The sequence below is a fragment of the Thermobia domestica genome, chromosome 11 (genome assembly GCF_964235325.1).
Source record: "Thermobia domestica chromosome 11, izTheDome1.hap1.1, whole genome shotgun sequence".
NCBI lineage: Eukaryota > Metazoa > Arthropoda > Insecta > Zygentoma > Lepismatidae > Thermobia > Thermobia domestica.
The window spans coordinates 255,734,538-255,753,825 of record NC_137464.1 but is presented as its reverse complement, the minus strand read 5'-3'; the positions used below and the strand labels follow the sequence as shown (position 1 = coordinate 255,753,825).

At 37.5% G+C, this 19,288-nt stretch overlaps 2 protein-coding genes across 3 annotated transcripts in view; one reads left to right on the top strand and one right to left on the bottom strand.

Annotated features, from left to right (window-relative positions):
- The window catches only part of LOC145664958 (sodium-independent sulfate anion transporter-like), a 128,606-nt gene extending 122,307 nt beyond the window's left edge, over positions 1-6,299 (top strand). For both annotated transcript variants that reach the window (XM_081732097.1, XM_081732098.1), the window contains exon 12: positions 956-6,299. In XM_081732097.1, coding sequence (XP_081588223.1) covers positions 956-1,158 — 203 coding nt within the window. In that variant the 3' untranslated portion in view covers positions 1,159-6,299. The remainder of the gene's footprint in view (positions 1-955) is intronic.
- Positions 6,300-9,093: 2,794 nt separating this feature from the next.
- LOC145664956 (uncharacterized) overlaps positions 9,094-19,288 on the bottom strand; it is a 60,070-nt gene continuing 49,875 nt past the window's right edge. The window contains exon 13 of the mRNA XM_081732092.1: positions 9,094-11,374. Coding sequence (XP_081588218.1) covers positions 10,234-11,374 — 1,141 coding nt within the window. The 3' untranslated portion in view covers positions 9,094-10,233. The remainder of the gene's footprint in view (positions 11,375-19,288) is intronic.

Sequence of the window (19,288 nt, the reverse complement as noted above, 5' to 3'; positions counted from 1 at the left end):
ACAAAGTTAAAAATTTCAAAAGTTTCCAGTCTCACGCTTTTCTCTAGTACTCACAATAGAAGTCATATGAATCCTTTGCATCCAGCCTGGCTGTTTGAGCCAGGGTTTGTACACTCATGTCTAAAATTATTGTCGCATGTCTATAAATATGTTGTTGTAGAAATATAATTTGATAACGAATTCTCCCGGTATTTCTTATAATGTTAGTATGTGTATAATCGGCAAAGACATGTATGTGGCAAATTTCATGTCAAAAGAGCAGTAAATAAGAACAATCAAACGAAAATAGAACTTTCTTGTCTGTTTAGCAACATTTTGTTTTACTCATTCTAATTTTCGTATTTTTTAATTCTTTTTCCTATGAAATTTATCAGAAATATACATTTCCCGATTATACACATAGTGTCAGTATTAAAAGTACCCTGCAAAATCATTATCAAATTATATTCGTATAAGAATACAATTATAGATATGCGACAATCATTTTGGACATGATTGTACATTAACGTCTGCATTGTAAAACACATACTGAGTAAATGCTTCATCACTTATTTTAGGCGATCCTACATTTATGAAGGAATCCATATACACAGATACTTCATTGTATGAAATTGTGTGAAAGACAAATTCCCATTGTTGCAACTAGGCCAATCAGATGTTTAGATCCGTATAGCTTATGAAGTGTAAACCCAATACCAGTTTGAATAGAGGATAGAAATGACCAAGGACTGATAACAGAAAATATCTATCTCATGGCTTACCAAAGAACATTTTCCGATTTTAATTACATTTTTTTTTTTTTTTTTTTTTTTTTTAACTCTGTGACACAACAAACTGAAAATTTAATTTGATTTAATGAAATGTTGTCAATAAATAATTAACTGTATCATGCATGTGTCTCCTTACGAAAGTTGTCGTTCATAATACGTTTCTTTTTTTCCTTTTTTTTTTTAAGCTCATCCCCAAGTGAAAGCAGTTTCTTCGTACAAATCGTCGGAAGAGAATATAGCAGTGTGCCCTCCAGCAGTTTTAACGAACTTTCAAGACATCGAACTGAAAGAAGTGTCTGCTTTTGATGTGAAACAAGAAACAGACGATAACGAAGAGTTGGCAGTGAAGAATCCATTGTTAGACTCCGTTGCACATACTGTGTCTTGATAATTCAAGATGGTTCATTTTTTTTATTTAAAAACTTTGAAATATATATATCTTGTGCATAATATGAATGGTGCTACAAGTGTTTCTGCATATGTAATTACATATGAGGTTAACGTGTGCTTGCGTGGAAGCGTATATGTGCATGTTTGTGAGACAGTGGTGGAATTTGAGTGACTTATGAGTTCTATACAATATGATTTATTGTAAAAGTAATTTATATGCATAATACGAATCAAATTTGCGATATGATCTGCATTGAAAGTCGGGAATTTCAAATGAAAGTATATTTTGTTTGTTTTGTTTAAGAGTTAAGTGCCCCTTTTCAGTGCTGAAGTTATATGAGACATAAGAGGCTAAGCGGATAACGTACACGTCTTTGACGTGAGAGACCCCAAGGTTCACGTCTCATACAGCCTCGCTGCTGAAAGGAACGCTAAACTAAAATCAAATCAAAACGAGACGCAGACCAGTAACTGAATATGAATCCATGTTGCTTTACTTCCAGTTGGAAGCTTATTAATTTTGTACATGTTGTATAAAATATGCATAATTATTCGTAATTGTCGGTATACATAAATATGGCCGATAATTGATTTTTTTTTCTATGAATAAAAGTAAATAAAGGGCGTACGTTGTGTATAGTTTCCATGTTTCATAGGACAATCATTTCGGCACCTGTAAGATCGGCGAAATTATCGGAAACACAAAACGCACAAAGGTAATATAAACACAGCGTTTACCAACCCTGATTCAATTAATGTGATGGGTGTTTCGTTACACGCTGCTCGTTCATTTTTGAAAATTCATGGACTTGAAAAGATTACTTGGAATTCTTACAGCTGCTGAATCATTGTAGAGAACACTGTAGTCTAATGGTTACAGCGTTGGATTTATGTCCGCATGGTCCCGGGTTCGATTTCCGGCCCGTGCATCCCCGATTTTCGGCGTCCATCCAGCGTCGTTAGGCAAAACTGGAGAGTTATGTGAATAAAAAAATGTGACAGCTACTAGGTCCAGAAAGCTTCCGATACGCCGGTTAGCGATAGAGCGACGCGTTCGTCACTAGGTTGGACGTAGTTCCACCAATCGCTAATAGATGACGTGGAGCGGCTCAGGCCCACAAATCAAATCGTTACTCCAAGTGGTTTTTGGGGTGGTTCAATGATTGTACTACAAAACAAGGAAAATATTTGCACGTTAAGCCCTTTATTTACTTTTATTCAAAAGTGCGTATTATACAAAATAGAACTGAAAAATATGATTGTTTCTTTAGTATCGTAATTTTTACATTTGCTGAGTCACGAGTAAATATCAGAATTCTAGGCAGAACAATAATTGATTTAGTCAAACGATGAGCCGGGGTTTGAATGTAGGTACAGTGTCGCTCATAGGCGTGTGCGATGTGTATATTTTTCTATGAATTTTTCTACGAAATTTAAAGAGTAAATTAATAAATCGAGTCCACCTCTCTGGCTTACTACTCCAGTGCAGTAACTACTATGCTACCCAATCCAGTCGATGGCCAGCCACACATTCCCATTCTCGAGGCCAGTGCTTATTAGTAGGATAGTGAGTGGTTAGCGTACTCGCACACTAAGCTGGATACCCGGATACAATTACCAGGCTATTCCTACTTCTTCACTCTTTGAATTTGATTGAATTCGTACCTATGGAGAGCACGCGAAAGGAACACTTCTTTTGTTTCCTCCATTTCTCATATGAGCTCCTTCGTGGCTAAGCGGTTAGCGTACGCGCCTTTGGTGTAGGAGACCCGGGTTCGATTCCCGGCAGGAGCTCATGTGGTTCGGATTCCACGTTAATCAATAAGTCCACGTCTCATACAGCCTTGCTGCTGAACGGGACGTTAAACTCAAAATCAACTCCATTTATCATATGTTTTTCTAACTTTGCTTGTTATTCATATGTGTAATTCTTCAAAATTTCTATTACAAACTGATCAGCTCAGTGTCTAGGAACCAGCTGTTATTTAAATATTTTCATCGTTTTACCCAGTGATGTTACAGTAGCATGTAGACAAAATGAATACGAGCCTTTCGTTTCTGTTCTATCTTTACACAAAGTTGGAGAAAGTGCAAGCTGAAGCACAGCTACCAGAAAATTCCGAACCTAATGAATCGCCTGAAAAGAAGTGAACAGTTTCCAGTTAGGTGATAATAAACCTTTTGCCATTGCCAGCTACATATTTCCACTAGGGGCTGCGGTGGCTCAGTGGTAAATTGTTCACCTCTGGTGCACGGGGTTCTTGGTTCGATCCCAGCTCGCGCCAAGTGAGCTTTGTGGTGGACAAACACCGTGTACGTGGGTTTCATCGGAGTTCTCCCACTTTTTGCATTCCACCATTTCATGCATTTCTCATCATCACCGTCTCCTTTAGCCTAGCCGGCATAATCGTGGGACGTAAAACTTAAAAGATTTCATTTCATTTTTCCACTACACGTATGCCAAAGTTCGTGAATAGCCTGTGAAATGGAATCAACACAAATACTGCACTATATGCTGTTTTATTTTCACGTTACGCAAGATTGTGTACTTTTTTCATCTACTCCATTTAATAACCTGTTTCCTTTCGATGAAGAATTACATTTTCAGCTTCTTTAGTTTTGTGTCTACTTGTAGCATGAATAACCTATAGTCATCTCGTGGGTTAAATTTGGTTTTCAAAATTTAGTAGCTATTTGTAGAAAACTTCCTTCAGTTCTCCTTTAAAATATAATTTCGTTATATAATTTTGTTATCATGAACACTCATTTCTGGTTTTTAGGGCAACCATAACCACAAAAAGCAGTAAAAGCATAATGAAATTTTTCACCTATGGTTGGTACCATATCTGTGATTTTGGCCACTTTATATATCCAATTTGCTAATCTTATAAGCATAATAAAGCATAATTTACAGAAATAAAGCATAAAGCATAATGCTTTTTATTCCAGAACCTTGTGTATGTGTACAATAAAGAAAAAAATTGTTAATATATTTTGTGCCAACGAAAAAGTGATCAACAAAGGCTGTTATAAATGCCGCAAACAATTGTCTTTATGTATAACAATGAAACTTCGAATTCCTCCTCTTTCCGCACCTTCCGCTCAGAAGGATTTTTTGCTTCTTCACTTTGTGTTAAAAGGCAGGCAAGACTAGTTGTGTTTATTTCAAGATGCCAAAATCAAGAGTATATACAGTCTCAGAGAGTAAGAGAATTCCCAACTGGCCATTTCAAATAGAAGGCGGTAGTCTATTCTGTTCTGAATTTGCTAAATATGAAAAGTCTACTGTGCAGCTACACGTTTCTTCTTCGAAACGCCGCTTAAGGGAAACTGCACAAAATGAGATAGAATGTTGTATTGATGTAATTTTTAGTGGGAAAAATAATAGTGTCATATACATTTGTTATGCTTGTGTAATAAAAACGAGTAAAATAAAACAAATACGTAATAGAAATGGGTAAAAATGAAGTATAATTAAAGGAACAGCATATTAAGGCATAATTTAGGAAAAAGCATAATAAAGCATAATGTAAGGAAAAATAAAGCATAATATACAGCTGTATAAAGCATAAAGTTGGTTGCCCTACCCAACCTTATATTACCTACATCTACAAAACAGCCCCATATCCATAATTAACTGGTATATGACCGTATATTTGGTAAATATGTTGTTAGGTATTCGTTTAGTAGATGATGTTATACAAGCCAAATCGTACATTGAATTTGTTCAAGGTGATACCCTAATTACATAAACGAAACATTCGGGTATTTCAGCTGGGGCTGTGATGTACCCTTTGGTACTCTGTATCATAAATAGTTATTCCTTTTGTTTTTGTTTGTATTTCCATTCTACGAGACACGTCCACAAAATAAGTGTACTAGGGCCCTCGCGGGCAGAGGGAATTTGTTATTGCTATGTTGGTCATACTGCAATGTAGCTTAGCTCTTACCCTTTTCAGCGAGCGCAATCACTCGTCAGTACGACCAAAACTGTGGCCACAGTAATGTTGATAAAATCTGCCTCCAGATAAGTGTGAGATTCGCAGCGCTATCCGTTATCTCGTTGTGAAGGAAAAATCTTCGTCTGAAGTTTCTAACGAGATCAAAAATATTTGTAAGGGCAATTCAAAACAAGAGGAAGGGACTGCTGACGAAGGGAGTCTCCTTTCTGCACGAGAATGCCAGACCGCATACGACCAATGCAACTAAGCAACGTTTGGAGTCATTCGGGTGGGGTGTTTTGAACCAGCCCGTACATTCTCCTGTTTCCCTGATCTCGCGCCTTCAGACTATTCATCTGTTCAATTCCCTGAAGATGCACATGGGTGGAAAAAAGTTTGAGCTGACGAGGAAGTGAAGGTGGAGGCGAAGAATTGGGCAAAAGAGGTGGCGGCAGAGTTCTTTGATCAAGATATAAAAAAATTGATCCTTCCTATCACTAAGTGGATCGAGAGGGATGGCGACTACGTGGAAACATAGTTCACATATGTACTGATGTTACCATGTAAAAGTTTTGTTTTATTTTTTTTTTATTTTTTTTTTTTGAAATTACCATTTACTATGTGGACGTGCCTCGTATTATTTAAGATAATATTTTGTTACCTGTTTGAAACTATTGTATAATCTAGTTTTAAGTTATGTGAAAAAAAAGTATTAACTACATTTCCATGAGTGGAAAGAAATCTTTTCTTCTTAAACTTGTAAAAGAGCGAAATTTTCCAGTTTCATTTTCACAACTTTGTCATTAAGCTCCAGTTTCTTGGGCAAGTAATGCTTATGGAAAAAGTAATGGTATTTTTAGTTTGAATAAAAGGTTAGTTGCAAAGCAACAATAACCAATTGGCTATCTTCAGAAAAAAGATCATTTAAAAGAGGAAATGAATTTATAAATTAATTTTGAATGCTTATGATCGAAGTACATCCATGAATGTAATTTATATATATTAATTTTCGTGACTTGAATAAATATATGCGTAATTTGTTTACTTGTATTATAGAATATTGTGAGCGTATCGGCTAAAATTGATATATTTTTCTATATTTATTTCATCTGTGGTTACGACGAAAATATTTGTAATATTTAATTATTATGTTTTGTTTGCAGCTTTGAATTTATAAATAAAAATTCTTTCCATATTATTGGTGTTATTAATTGTAATATTAAATCATATTTCTTGAAAATTGAAGCCGATATGTGTCTTTGAACAATGTTCCTTAAACTTCAAATTTGTATGGTGACGTATAGCTTTCGACGCCAAACTTCTAACTGTTCTTCTTTGACGTTCAGAGAGTCTTCCAGTTGTTTCCAGAATTCTAAAGCTGCATATTTACGTTCTTCACTTGTAATACGAGGGCTATTTAATAAATAATGCACACTATAACAACACTGCGGAGTGGATGACGCAATCGAGGTAAACATTTCGACGGTTGAAGCTGAGATCTTGAGGCAGTAGGACGTGTGCTTGTGCGCTCGCTAGTGCGGACAGTGTGGCTGCAACAAGTGTTTAAAATGGAGGCGGTAGGTGTCGCAAGTAACGTGTCTATTGAAGATGAGAGGGCGTGCATAAAGATTGAAACTTCACGTGGCAGAAACCCCACACAAATTCACAGTACCTTACGTGAAATTTATGGTGAGACAACAGTGGACCGTAGTACAGTTTCTCGTTGGGCTACTCGTTTCCGTAGTGGTTATGTGAACATAAAGAATCATGCGAGACCAGGAAGGCCGAAATCATCGACCGATGAAAGAAGTGTGCAACTTGTACAAGTGATTTACAGACGAGAAAAGTTTCTGCTCGATGGATCAACAGAAGCAGATATGTCTGGACAGCGCAACGGTGCTGAAACAAAGATTCAACGTTGGAGGTGAGGACATTCTGTTGATAAAACATGGATCAGAGACTTTGAGCTGCAGATTAAATCACAATCCAACGAGTGCAGAACTCCATTTTCTCCAAGATCAAAAAAGTGTCGCCGATCGCAATCAAAGGTTAAGCAAATGGGATCACCAAGATGATATCATAACGAACAGAATTATATCAGGAAGAAATGTCACAGCAGCATATTATTGTGAATTCGTGCTGAAACTGGGCAGAAAAGTACACAAAACTCGACCGCAGTTGTTCAGGGTGGGTCCATTGATTCTCCACGATAACACTCGTCCACATCGCTAATGCTGTGCGTCAAAAACTTCGCAAATACGGTTGGGAAATGCTACATCGTGCTCCCTACAGCCCGGACATGACTCCACCAAACTACGACCTGTTCCCAAAGTTGAAACAACGTATGCGTAGACGTCGGTTTCCATGTTTGGAAGAGCTTTCTACAGCCCTTACCCGAACCATTCGACAGCTTCACGAAGATGGCGTTCTTAATGGAATACAGAGCTACCCGGACGTTGGGATTCAGTCATTACCAAGCAGAAATATTATATTGAAGATCTGTAAAGAGATCCTCTCCAAACAATAAATGTGTAAGTCACAAATAATTAGTGTGCATTATTTATAAAATGGCCCTCGTCTTCTGAATTAGCATACTGACTTTATTTTTTAGGTCATTCACATTTAAAGGTTTTCCATTATACAATCCTACCTCTACCAGAATCGTAAGACCCTCAAATCTAGGAACATTGCGGACTAAAGGATGAGTCCCCTATAACCTATCTCTCTCATCAAATTCTTCAACCAGATAATGTATCAGCTGAAGGGCGAAGTATGGGGAAAGAGGTCGTGTTTAAAGGGTAATAGTATTTTGTATAGCTTGTCACTTTCATTCCGAGATTCGAAAATGTATGCAACATTTGAAAATATCCATTTGTAGTGATAGTATCTTCATCGAAGAGAAAAAGCTTTAAATTTTACGTTCCACGGTTATGATAACCAGACTAAAGGAGACGGTGATAATCAGAAATGAAGGAAATAGTGGAATGAAGAAAGTGGGATGAAAGGGGAGAACCCCGAGAAAAGCCACGCACACTGTTTGTCCACCAGAAAGTTCACTTGGTGTGAGCTGGGATCGAACCAAGGACCGCATGCACCAGAGGTGAACGCTCTACCACTGAATAATTGCGGCCCCCTCTCATCGGAGAAGAGTGGGCCTATCAAATGTTATGTGGAAATGTCATACTGTCCCACACTTTTAAGTCTTGGGACTGTTCCATTGATGTTTCAAAAGCATGTGGATGCTTTGTTCCCAAATTTTATATTTGTTCATCTCACCCCACACATGAAAAGTAACGTACCTAAAAACACAATTTAACTGAACATTGCGGTATCATTTTGTATCTGATTGAACATCATCTCACAAAATTCCGGTCTTCTCAGTTAAATCTTGTACCATATTTACATAGTTTAGCACTAAGTTGTTTACACATTAATTTGTATGTTGTACTGGTACTCACTCCTAATTCTGAAATTCTTCTGTCGAATATTTTGGGACTTCTGAGCACATTCGCTCTTACCGATTCAATCACTAGCTATGAGTCTACTACTACGGGGTAATTCAACAATATTTCCAGTTTCTTTTGTTTCCCTTTGCTGTAGAAAAAGAAAAATTGAAGTGGCAGAAAAGAGCGAAAGAAGTTGGTCTACGAAAGACGGATCAGAACCAGGGCGGGGACTAAAAGAGAGAGAGAGAGAGACGTTCTGTTTCTTCTTTCTACCTTCACCTATTTCTCTTCGTATCTCTTTCTTCCATCGTAAAACTTTGATACATTTCTTTTGAACCCATGGAAATAAATTATGCCGAAAGTATTCGCGGAATTTGTCTCGCTTACAGTTGAAAATTCTCATAGATCCTTAACTGAGTATTAGTTCAAGATCTTCAATTGAGTGTTTATGATCTTACGCAGAAAGACATACAAATGACTTTTCATTATCCATAAACTAGGAAGAAGAAGAAGAAATCTTATTATTAAACTACAAACCACCGTTTTTATTGTACTAGTCATAAGCAGAGATTTCCACACAGCATATCATGTAGCAGAAAGATTTTTTTTTCTTCAGATGTACCAATGAAGAGGTAAGAAATGTCTTGAAATAGGTTTGCTGATTTTTTTGACTTCTCGATGTTTTCACATATGAAACATTTTCATTTACTGCAATAGATGTGCATCTTATAGTACCAATTAGTGACTATTATGAAGAAATACCAATTCGGAAAAACCTCCGTTTTCGCATGTGGGAGAAATGGCTGGGAAGAACGACGTTAGTCCTGTGATGCTGTGTGCAGTAATTGAATTAACAGTGAGGAGTGGAAGGAGCAGTTCGCTCGTCCGCTATAAAAATTGAAAATGGACGCTCCAATAGAAAAACCCGCCAAATGTGAAGTGCTTGCGGTAATACGATTTCTGAATGCGAAAAAACTTTCGGCAGCTGCGATACATCTACATCGCGAACTGCGTGGTGTTTACGGATCAAACGTGATAAGTGAAGGTGTCGTACGTGAATGGTGTCGCGTGTTTAAATATGGATAAACTGACGTGCACGATGCGGCAGGAAATTGGCGCCCATCTGTTGTCAGCAATGACTCGGCTGCACCTCTTCAGGCACGTGAAACTGGCTTGCGTCGCACTTCTTCGACAATGATGATGCCCTTCACAATGCCGTTAGCGGGTAACTTCATTCCCAGGGCGAGATAATTTTTTTTTTTTTTTTTTTTTTTTAGAAGGAATTTCAAACCGTTATGACAAGTGCCTCACTTTGAATGGTGAACATGTTGAAAAGTAATGTAATGCTGTACTTTTCTAATGTGTACAATAAAAGTTCTTTTATCTGCGAGTCTATGTCATTTATAACGAAACAGCAGTTTTTTTTTTTTTAATTGTCCTCGTATATCGTGCTTAACCCATCGATTGCATCCTATTTGATAAATCTCATCAGTGTTTTCTCATGAAGCATAATTTCTAAAGTGATATTTTGTTATGTGCTGTATTAATATTTATCATCATTTTGTACAAATGATTACAGCGTTTTCAATTTCACAAAATTTCCAACATGGACCAAGGAGATAATCCTGAAAATTACTTTTTTTATTAGTAATAATATTACGAAAGAAAATAAGGTTTCTGACGTCACTATTTGTCATTAGTTTCTTTATCATTATTTTGCTCCTTTTCTTTTCTTGCACGAATAATCTTTTTAGTGGCGTTTTGCCTTCCAGAAGATGCAGTAGCTGTGTTCCGAATCCTCTGTTCGAGATTGCGAATGGCATGTTGAGGAGGCTTCCTTACTGGTGGAGGCCGTGAAATCAATCCACGATTTGAAGATGGCCTTGGAGGTGACTGCTCCTTGCTTTTAGTAACAAACTGTGATGTTACTGTAGTTTTGTTATTCGTTTTCAGTTTCACTGGCGGTTCGTTAATAGTTTTTGGTCCTTTATTTGGCGCCAAACTTTGTGATCTTTTATGAACACCACTTATTGGTCGCTGTTGTTGGTTAGACTTTTCAGGGGAAGTAGATACACGTTGTCTTCCATGTTGCTTTTCTACTGCTTTGCTGTAGGACTCTTTACGTATTCCTTCCTTTCGTGCAATGCGACGTCTGACAGAATCGTGGGGCTTCTGTGATGTAACTGTTTCTTCGTTTGTGTTTAGATCTGTTTTTGACCTTGTTTGTGATGGAGAAACTTTTGGTTTAGGAAGAAACTCTGCAGTTTCCGAATTCAGCTTGGTAGGAATGATTAATAAACTTTTGGAGGGAGATGTTGGAGGTGTACAAACTGGTGCCATGACAACTGCAGAAGGTGAACTTATGTGTTTTTCTAGTAATGTCTTTTCATCCTGCGTAAATCCAAGTTTATCATCTTTGGAAACAGTTTCAACTGGAAAGGAATCACCGGATTCCTGTCTATTTTTAATCTCGCTAGCACTGGATATTTGTTCTGGAAACTCGTCACTTACCGTATAGGAATCTGGCATAAGACTATACACTTCTTTACTACATGCTGGAGGGAGAGGGATGTCTGGTTCCACGAACGACGACGATTGGTCACTTTCAGAAGAGTCTTCTGCAACAGTTTCCTGTTTAAATCTGTGGCGACTTAACGATGCATTATGTAGTCGTTGCATTAGTTTTTTCTCCACGCGCAACGCTGCATTTTCTCCAAGAACTTTCGGACCATGTTGCCTGACCTGCTGCAGTAAGAACATCACCTGCTCCTGTCGTGAGAGTCCTTGAAATTTGCACGTTCTTACAAATCCAGCGTTAAATCCGAATCTAAAGCAAATAGAGAAACACATATATATGTAATCTTAAGTTAATTAGAATCAGTGTCAGACAGTGTGTATATATATAGTGAAATTTTCGTGGAGGTAAAAATGAATTAATTGAAATGGTCTCTGGTGTTTCAACCACACTTTATCATTTTTATTTATTTTACTTTATTTCTTCTGCTGCTGCTGTTAATTCTAATGAGTTGTAAATTAAGTATTAAATAAGGCGCAGACGTAAGTCATTTATCGCCTATGTCCTCAGGATTAGTGTTCATGAATAATGTATCGAGGCAATTGTAAATACAGGGTGGACATAAAGTCTCTCGCTGATAACAAACATTAATAACAAGAAAATTAAGAATGATAGAAGCATGCGGTTTGCGACAAATAAGAGGATTTTTTTTTAAAGAGAATTTTCACATGTGCTCCATTAGTTGCTCATGTGATGTCACATGCGAAACTTGTGCGTCGAGGAGAGTCTTCTTGTGTTAACTCATGAACAATCTGCACTTTATGTGCGTATAACTTCAAGCGTTTGTGTAAAATTTTTAACACAGTTGACTGCGGGGTGTCCAGTTCACGTGATGCGCAACGCAAGGATTTCCGTGGGCTTCGGGCTGAAGCAACACGAACAGCTTCCACATTTTCCCCACTAACACTCCTTCTGCCACTCCTATTACGATCTAAAACAGTTCCTGTTGCAATAAAACTTGGCTATACCATTCCTTTATACTCTTAACGTCTGGTGGCTGCTGTCCATACTCTCCTGAATGTTCGTTGAACTGTGACGGGAGTTTGTTTCATGATACCACAACACACACTTCGCTTTCTGTTTTGCTGACGCCATTTTTAAACAAATGACTGTCGCGCTGCGGTCAGCTGCAGTAGATGACAACACAGGCTGTGGCAAAATCTTGAAGTATCATAGAAGAGATGTTTTGAGACCGCATGCTACTATCATTCTTTGTTTTCTTGTTATTAATGTTTGTTATCAGCAGTGACGTATTTAGGGGGTAGCTATCAGGCTCAAGCTCCCCCCCTCCGAAATTCCACGTAGATCAATAATCCTTCTTACCATTTCTAAGGAAAATTATAAGTGCTTATTCACGTCTTGTGCATACTCCCCCGAAACAAAATCCTAAATACACCACTGGTTATCAGGAAGAGACTTTATGTCCACCCTTTATCTTTTGACTGTGAGTATTGAGTAGATGTTTAATGTACTTAACATCAAATTAAAAAAAACACTCGTGAGTTAAATGTTGTCTTTTAATATTTTTGAAGTAATAAATCTTATGCACCTACTTTCTATTTTAAAATTAAAACATGTTGTTCTAAAAGTATTATGATTTTTTAAAAGTTAAATATTACTTTTATGTATGAAAACAATTAATTGTTTTATAATTTTCCATTTGTTTCATGCCAATACATATATAATTTGTATATAATGGTCCGAAAACCAGATATAACGAAAATGACTAACAATTCGGAACGTTTTTGTTGAAATAGTTACATTGAAAAATGTAATGATTTAAGAAATCCAATTTCTTCATTGTACAGTCCGCAGCGGAAAAAAAAAAGAAACCTGCAACATGAGCATGTAAGTTTATTGTGAAACGACGAAATCTTTTGCTCCAAAATAAGTGTGCAGGGAAGAACGCCAAGGTTTCTCCTGGCGTGATTCGTGCCACTTAGACGTTATGTTGATACTCTTGGCTGTTAGGCATAATTTCACAATAAACTTACATGCTCGTGTTGCAGAGGTTTTTTTTTTTTTTTTTTTTTTTTTTTGCCGCGGACTGTACCAGCACAGGTCATTCTTCTTTGGTTTTGTTTTAAGAAACGATATGGAAGTGAAAGCGGTATAAAGCTGTAATTTGAGTAACGTAAGAATTTGTGATCTCCAATTTTTTAATTCTTTCCTTGAGTAGTGTATTATAATTCCATTAAATCCTAGTAATAATTTCTCGGGCTTTTTCATATAACCTGGATTGAGGTCACAAATGAAAAAATAGCAAGGAAAGAATGGATCATCAAAGAAATACTGGACTTAATGGATGAGAGAAGGAAATTGAAGAATATCAACAACAGTGTTGCAGAATCTGAAGAAAACTTGAGGAAGAGCTGTGAAGAATATGGGATGAAAATAAATGTTGGAAAGCCAAAAGCCATGGTGATTGGAAGGAAGGGGTCGGTGTCAAATGTAGAACAGGTGACTAGCTTTCGATACCTGTTTAGTATTATTAGTGATGATATAAAGTGCGAACGTGAAATAAAAGCAAGGATAAGGATGGCGAAAGAAGCCTTTAGGAGAAAGAAAAAGCTGTTTTATGGGATCTTGAATAATGAGTTGAGAAAAAGACTCACAAAATGTTTCATGTGGACTATTGTACTGTATGGATCAGAAACATGGACATTACGCAAAAATGATTTAAAAAAAAGACTGGAATCTTTCGAAATGTGGGTGTGGAAAAGAATGGAGAGGATTACCTGGTTCGAGCGGAAAACGAATGAGAGGGTCTTAGAAATGATGGGGGAAAAGAACAATTTTAAATTTTGTTAACAAGAGGAAGAGAAACTGGCTGGGACATTGGCTAAGAAGGAACTGTATCATGATTGACGCGCTAGAGGGTACGATGGCAGGAAAGAGAGGGATGGGGTGAAGAAGACTACAATTAATGGACGATATCAAAACTGAAAAAGCGTAGATGAAGACGAAGAGATTAGCAGAAGACCATGGAGTATGGAAGCTTCTCAGTTGAGGCAAATGATCTGTCAAATGTCAATAATGGCACAATACCTAGGTTTTGGAGAGTATATAGGTTTTGGGGAGTAGAGAAATTGGAAGATGATGATAATTAAGGCTCGAACTGCTTCAACGCTCGCAGTTCTTTGGTATTTATTAGGGATGGCCAAAATTTTCCGGAATCCGGATTCCGGAAATTTTGTTTTCCGGAATCGGAAAATTTACTTTCCGGAATTCGGAAAAATTCCGGAATTCGGAAAAATTCCGGAATTCGGAAAAATTCCGGAATTCGGAAAAATTCCGGAATTCAGAAAAATTCCGGAATTCGGAAAAATTCCGGAATTCGGAAAAATTCCGGATTTCGGAAAAATTCCGACATTCGGAAAAAATCCGGAATTTAGAAAAATTCCGGAATTCGGAAAAATTCCGGAATTCAGAAAAATTCCGGATTTCGGAAAAATTCCGGATTTCGGAAAAATTCCGACATTCGGAAAAATTCCGGATTTCGGAAAAATTCCGACATTCGGAAAAAATCCGGAATTTAGAAAAATTCCGGAATTCGGAAAAATTCCGGAATTCAGAAAAAATCCGGAATTTTTCCGAGATCCGGAATTTTTCCGATTTTACTTTCCGGATTCCGGAAAGTAAAAATTCTGGAATTGGCCATCCTTAGCTAGTAGTTGTTAAAAGAGAAACACAATAATGAATAGGCTATATATACTGTATTAATTTCTTGTAGTTGGATATGTCTTTATCATTTACGTAGACAATTGCTACTGCAGTTATTTACTACTTTATGAGAAAGATCTTATTTTCACACACAAAAAAGTCGCCGGTATGTCTCAAACATTATCGCGTTCCCACCTGCAGCTGCTCCAAAGCACTGCAAACTACTTTTTAATCAGGCGAAAGGCAGTGAAGGAAAATAAATCTCAACAAATATTCTAATAACATTCGCTTATTGTCAACATACCTACAGTGAGCGCAGAAAGTGTTCGTACACCGTGCATAGTTTATATTGAAAACAGCTAGCATGAGAACGGGAGGTGGAAAAATATATATATAACCAGAATTAAGACTACACATTCATACATTTTATTTCTATATACAAGAGAAAGGCCAAACAAACACAATCACTGTTTTGTTCAGAAGAAAAGAGAGAATTCCTTTTTTGTAAACGCAAAAAGTCACCGTACACTTATGCTTGAATTAATGCTTATAAAGTATATTACGTTATTTAATATTTTGTGGGATTACCCTGTGCGTTAATGATTGTCTGTAATCTTCGTGGCATTGATTTCACCTGTAGTAGTTCGTAGTTCTGTAGCTTCGGGACTGATTATGTCCCATTCTTCTTGAATAGCTTTTCTTAGGCCTTCTTTAGTAGACAAGCTGTGCCTTCTGATTCTTGTCTCCAGAACAGATCATAGATGTTCTATGGGGTTCATGTCTGGGGATTGGGGAGGTGTGCGAAGCTGTTTCAAGGTATTATAGAGTCAGGAGCGGGTCCAGAGGGGGCAATCGCCCCCCCCCCCCACAAGAGGAAACTCTTATTTTATACATAAATAAACCCATCCATAATAAGTTTGGAGCTCTTAAAAGTAGCAGTATTACCGCCGACCGCCCCCCCCCCCCCCAGAAGTCCGTCCTGGATCCGCCCCTGGCAAACCTTGCAGACAGGCCTTGTTCAACAGTACAAACAATAATTGCGATGTATAATGTTTCTATCACTGTGCGAAACCATAAAAAAAATAATAAAAAAAGAACTCGAAGACCAAGAGTGTTGAGTGAACAAGTTAAACGTTACATTATTAGGGAAAGAAAAAAGGTTCCAAAAAGTAGTGCTGTGCAATTGGCAACGGATCTGGAAACACGCGGTGTTAAAGTATCAGCCAGTACAGTGCGGAATATTTGCAGGGTATCATGGTCGGATAGCCAGGAAAATGTTCTGGGTGAACAAGACAAATCGTATAAAGAGACTAAAGTTTGAAAAAGAGTATAAAGATAAGGGATCAGGCTTCTTTCTGGAATAGGGTCATATTTTCGGACGAAAATAAATTTAATTTTATCGAGTCCAATGGGAGGCGTATGGTATGGCGCAAGGTGAATACAGAGATGAATCCTCAAAATCTCGTCTCTAAAGTAAGACACGGAGGAGGGTCCGTGCTCGTCTGGGGTTGTATGAGTGCCTCAGGAGTGGGTCGTCTCCACCTTATCGATGGAGTGATGATCTACAAAGTGTATATTAACATATTAAAGGAATATCTCCATACTAGTGGGCAGAAGATGGTTCTTGAAAACAATTTATTGTTCAGCAAGACAACGACTCCAAACATACAGCGGAAAATACTCGATTGTGGCTACTCTATACAGGGGCGGATCCAGGACGGACTTCTGGGGAAGGGGCGGTCGGCAGTAATACTGCTACTTTTAAGAGCTCCAAACTTGTTATGGATGGGTTTATTTATATATAAAATAAGAAAGTTTCCTCATGGGGGGGGGCGATGGCCCCGATCGCCCCCCTCTGGATCTGCCCCTGAGGTTTGCTATCTTTCTCAAAGACTTACCCTTCTTATGCACTTTAATAATTACTTTTCTTGTCTCCTCATTTGTTTCTGTTCGGTTGCTTCCCATTTCGACAGCCCACCGTGCAGTTTTTTCACTCCTATTCACAACTAAACTCATTCTGTTACTCGTCATGCTATACAGAGGTGTATACTCAGGTGAATACTAGTGAACCCCAGTTGTGGTATCTTTGTTTCGTATTCGTACGTCAGGTGTACGATCACTTTTTGCGTCTACTCTATATATTTTCTACGGAATTTATTTACTTTCTGACCATTAAACTTGTCTTTGTGGTTCTTTATTGATATATTCATAAAGCTTAGTTTTCATTATTCATATTGTGTGTGTTATTACACTTCTTAAATTTTCTGTTTCTTTTTCGCAGGCATTCTCGTTTCAATAGCATAGGTGTACGAACACTTTCTGCGCTCACTGTATGTACAGTAAATACAAATTGACTTTACGAAGTATACAATGTAATTGTTCAATAATTAACATAAGCAGGCATTCATTAATTTATATTAATATAATAGTTAACAAAACTAATAAGCGGGTGATTGATGACTCAGTGGTAGAGTTTTCATCTATGGTATTCTAACCCAGGACATGTGGGTTTTCGATGGCTAATTTTGTGTTCGAAAATTTTCCCGGTGGTACTCTTGGTTCCCTTTCTTATATTTGTTCCATCATCACTCATTAACGAATTTAGTTTATCAAAACTCTATAGCCATATATTCATTCTGTCCGTCAGTGAAACAAACAGTCTCAAGAACTATCTGATGGATTACCAATCAATTTTGGCCATGATGTACAGAGTCAATAGTTAAGAATCGAGTTCCCTGATGAATGTAATATTCAAACCGGAAGCGGTACAAATCAACCATTTCCGGTTTTAACGTTAATCATTATATAGTAAATATGGTAATAGATAGCGAGAAGCGGTTTCCAGTAATCGACATATATAACATTCATGTAGATAGCATGTTACCCAGTTTGTGCATCTGCTGAAAATAATGAGCTTAGGTATTTAGAGAGCATTTTCCGCTTTAGAAAATGTGTGCTTGGTAAAGAATGTAGAGATTTAGCTGAGTCAGGCACGTAGCTAGAATATGGTAATAGGAAGGGGGGGGGGTCTGTCACGAAATACTATGGTTATTTACCAGGGGCTCAATCATTCTAAACTATTTTATTGGCAACATATATTGATTCGTTTAGCCAAGATTTCTAATGGGGGCATGATACTGTGGTTACACACCAGAGGCTCGATCAATCTAAATATTTTACTGACACCATACCCATATTGATTGGTTAGGACAATAAAATGAGGATATATTAGTAAGTATTTTAATAAGAAGCTATGAAGAAATCTCGAGTAAAAAATTATAAAAAAGTATTGAAAAAGATATAGTCTTCCGAGGTCATTCGAACGGTGTCGAGAATTTTGCGTCTGGGAAATTTGCGCCCTACCTCAAGAACAGGGAAAATTGCGCCTGCGATGTACCTCCACCGGGAAGTTTGAGACCTGCGAAATAAAAGAACCTATTGGAGCTTACGCATTTCCTCGGAGGGGCTGACATTACAGCATAAACAATCCTCCCCCCACAACCATGCCATTTGTGATTTATTTTCATTGTGGCTATATAAGGGGAGAATAAACTTCAATATAAGCCAAAAGAACACAACGGATCAACGCAATCACTGCTTCTTCCAGAGATGATTTTGGGGGAACACTGGCCTCCCCAGAGCTCTCAGAGTGCCCCCTCGGAGGAGACCAAAATAATACGTCTATAATATAATAATAAATAGAATAGTACCAGCAGTGACCCCCCTCCGGAATACTAAATGTGCCCCCCGGAACATTTTTCCTGAAAGAACGACTGAACGCAATTGTGTGTTTGAAGTGTAATTCCAGCAAGTAAACACACTGTACATAGTTTTCTTGATAATATTACTGAACTGATTTTACATTCACTTTACATTTTCTTTTCTATATTTTGTGTCCTGAAAAGCCAAACAACTCTCAAGGATTGTGAACAGAGATATCTGGGTAGAGCCAAACAGCCTTTTGTAGATTAAATTATACTCTTTGATTATATTAATAAATAATTATATATCAGTCATTTATACGTTTATTGTAAATTTTGTAGTATAATGAAAAATTGTATTTGTATGGATTGCCCTTTAGTGAACTAAAATTGTATTTTTTTTTTCATTTGTTCGGAATATTATAACGGATGGAGTAACTCACTGAGACGATGAGAGGCAAGCCTAGTTCAAGTTCGAGTGGAAGTTACTTTACACAATACAATAATAAGTTGAATTGTAGGGCGCTAACATCCCAGTGCAAATATATAGCCGGCGCATTTTCCCCTCTTTTTGGGGTAGGGCGCAAACATTCCAGTGCAAATATATTGCGAGTGCATTTTTTCCTATTTTTGTGGTAGGGCGCAAAATTCACGCATTCAAGGAAAATATAATGTCCGTGAAGTTGACAAGCCACTTATGTCAGACTCCAATTTCGACTTTAAACGTCGCTAGTGCTAAGTTAGTGTTCGATAGTGACGCAAATCGTTAGTACTCCAACTGCATGCCAACACGCCCACTTCT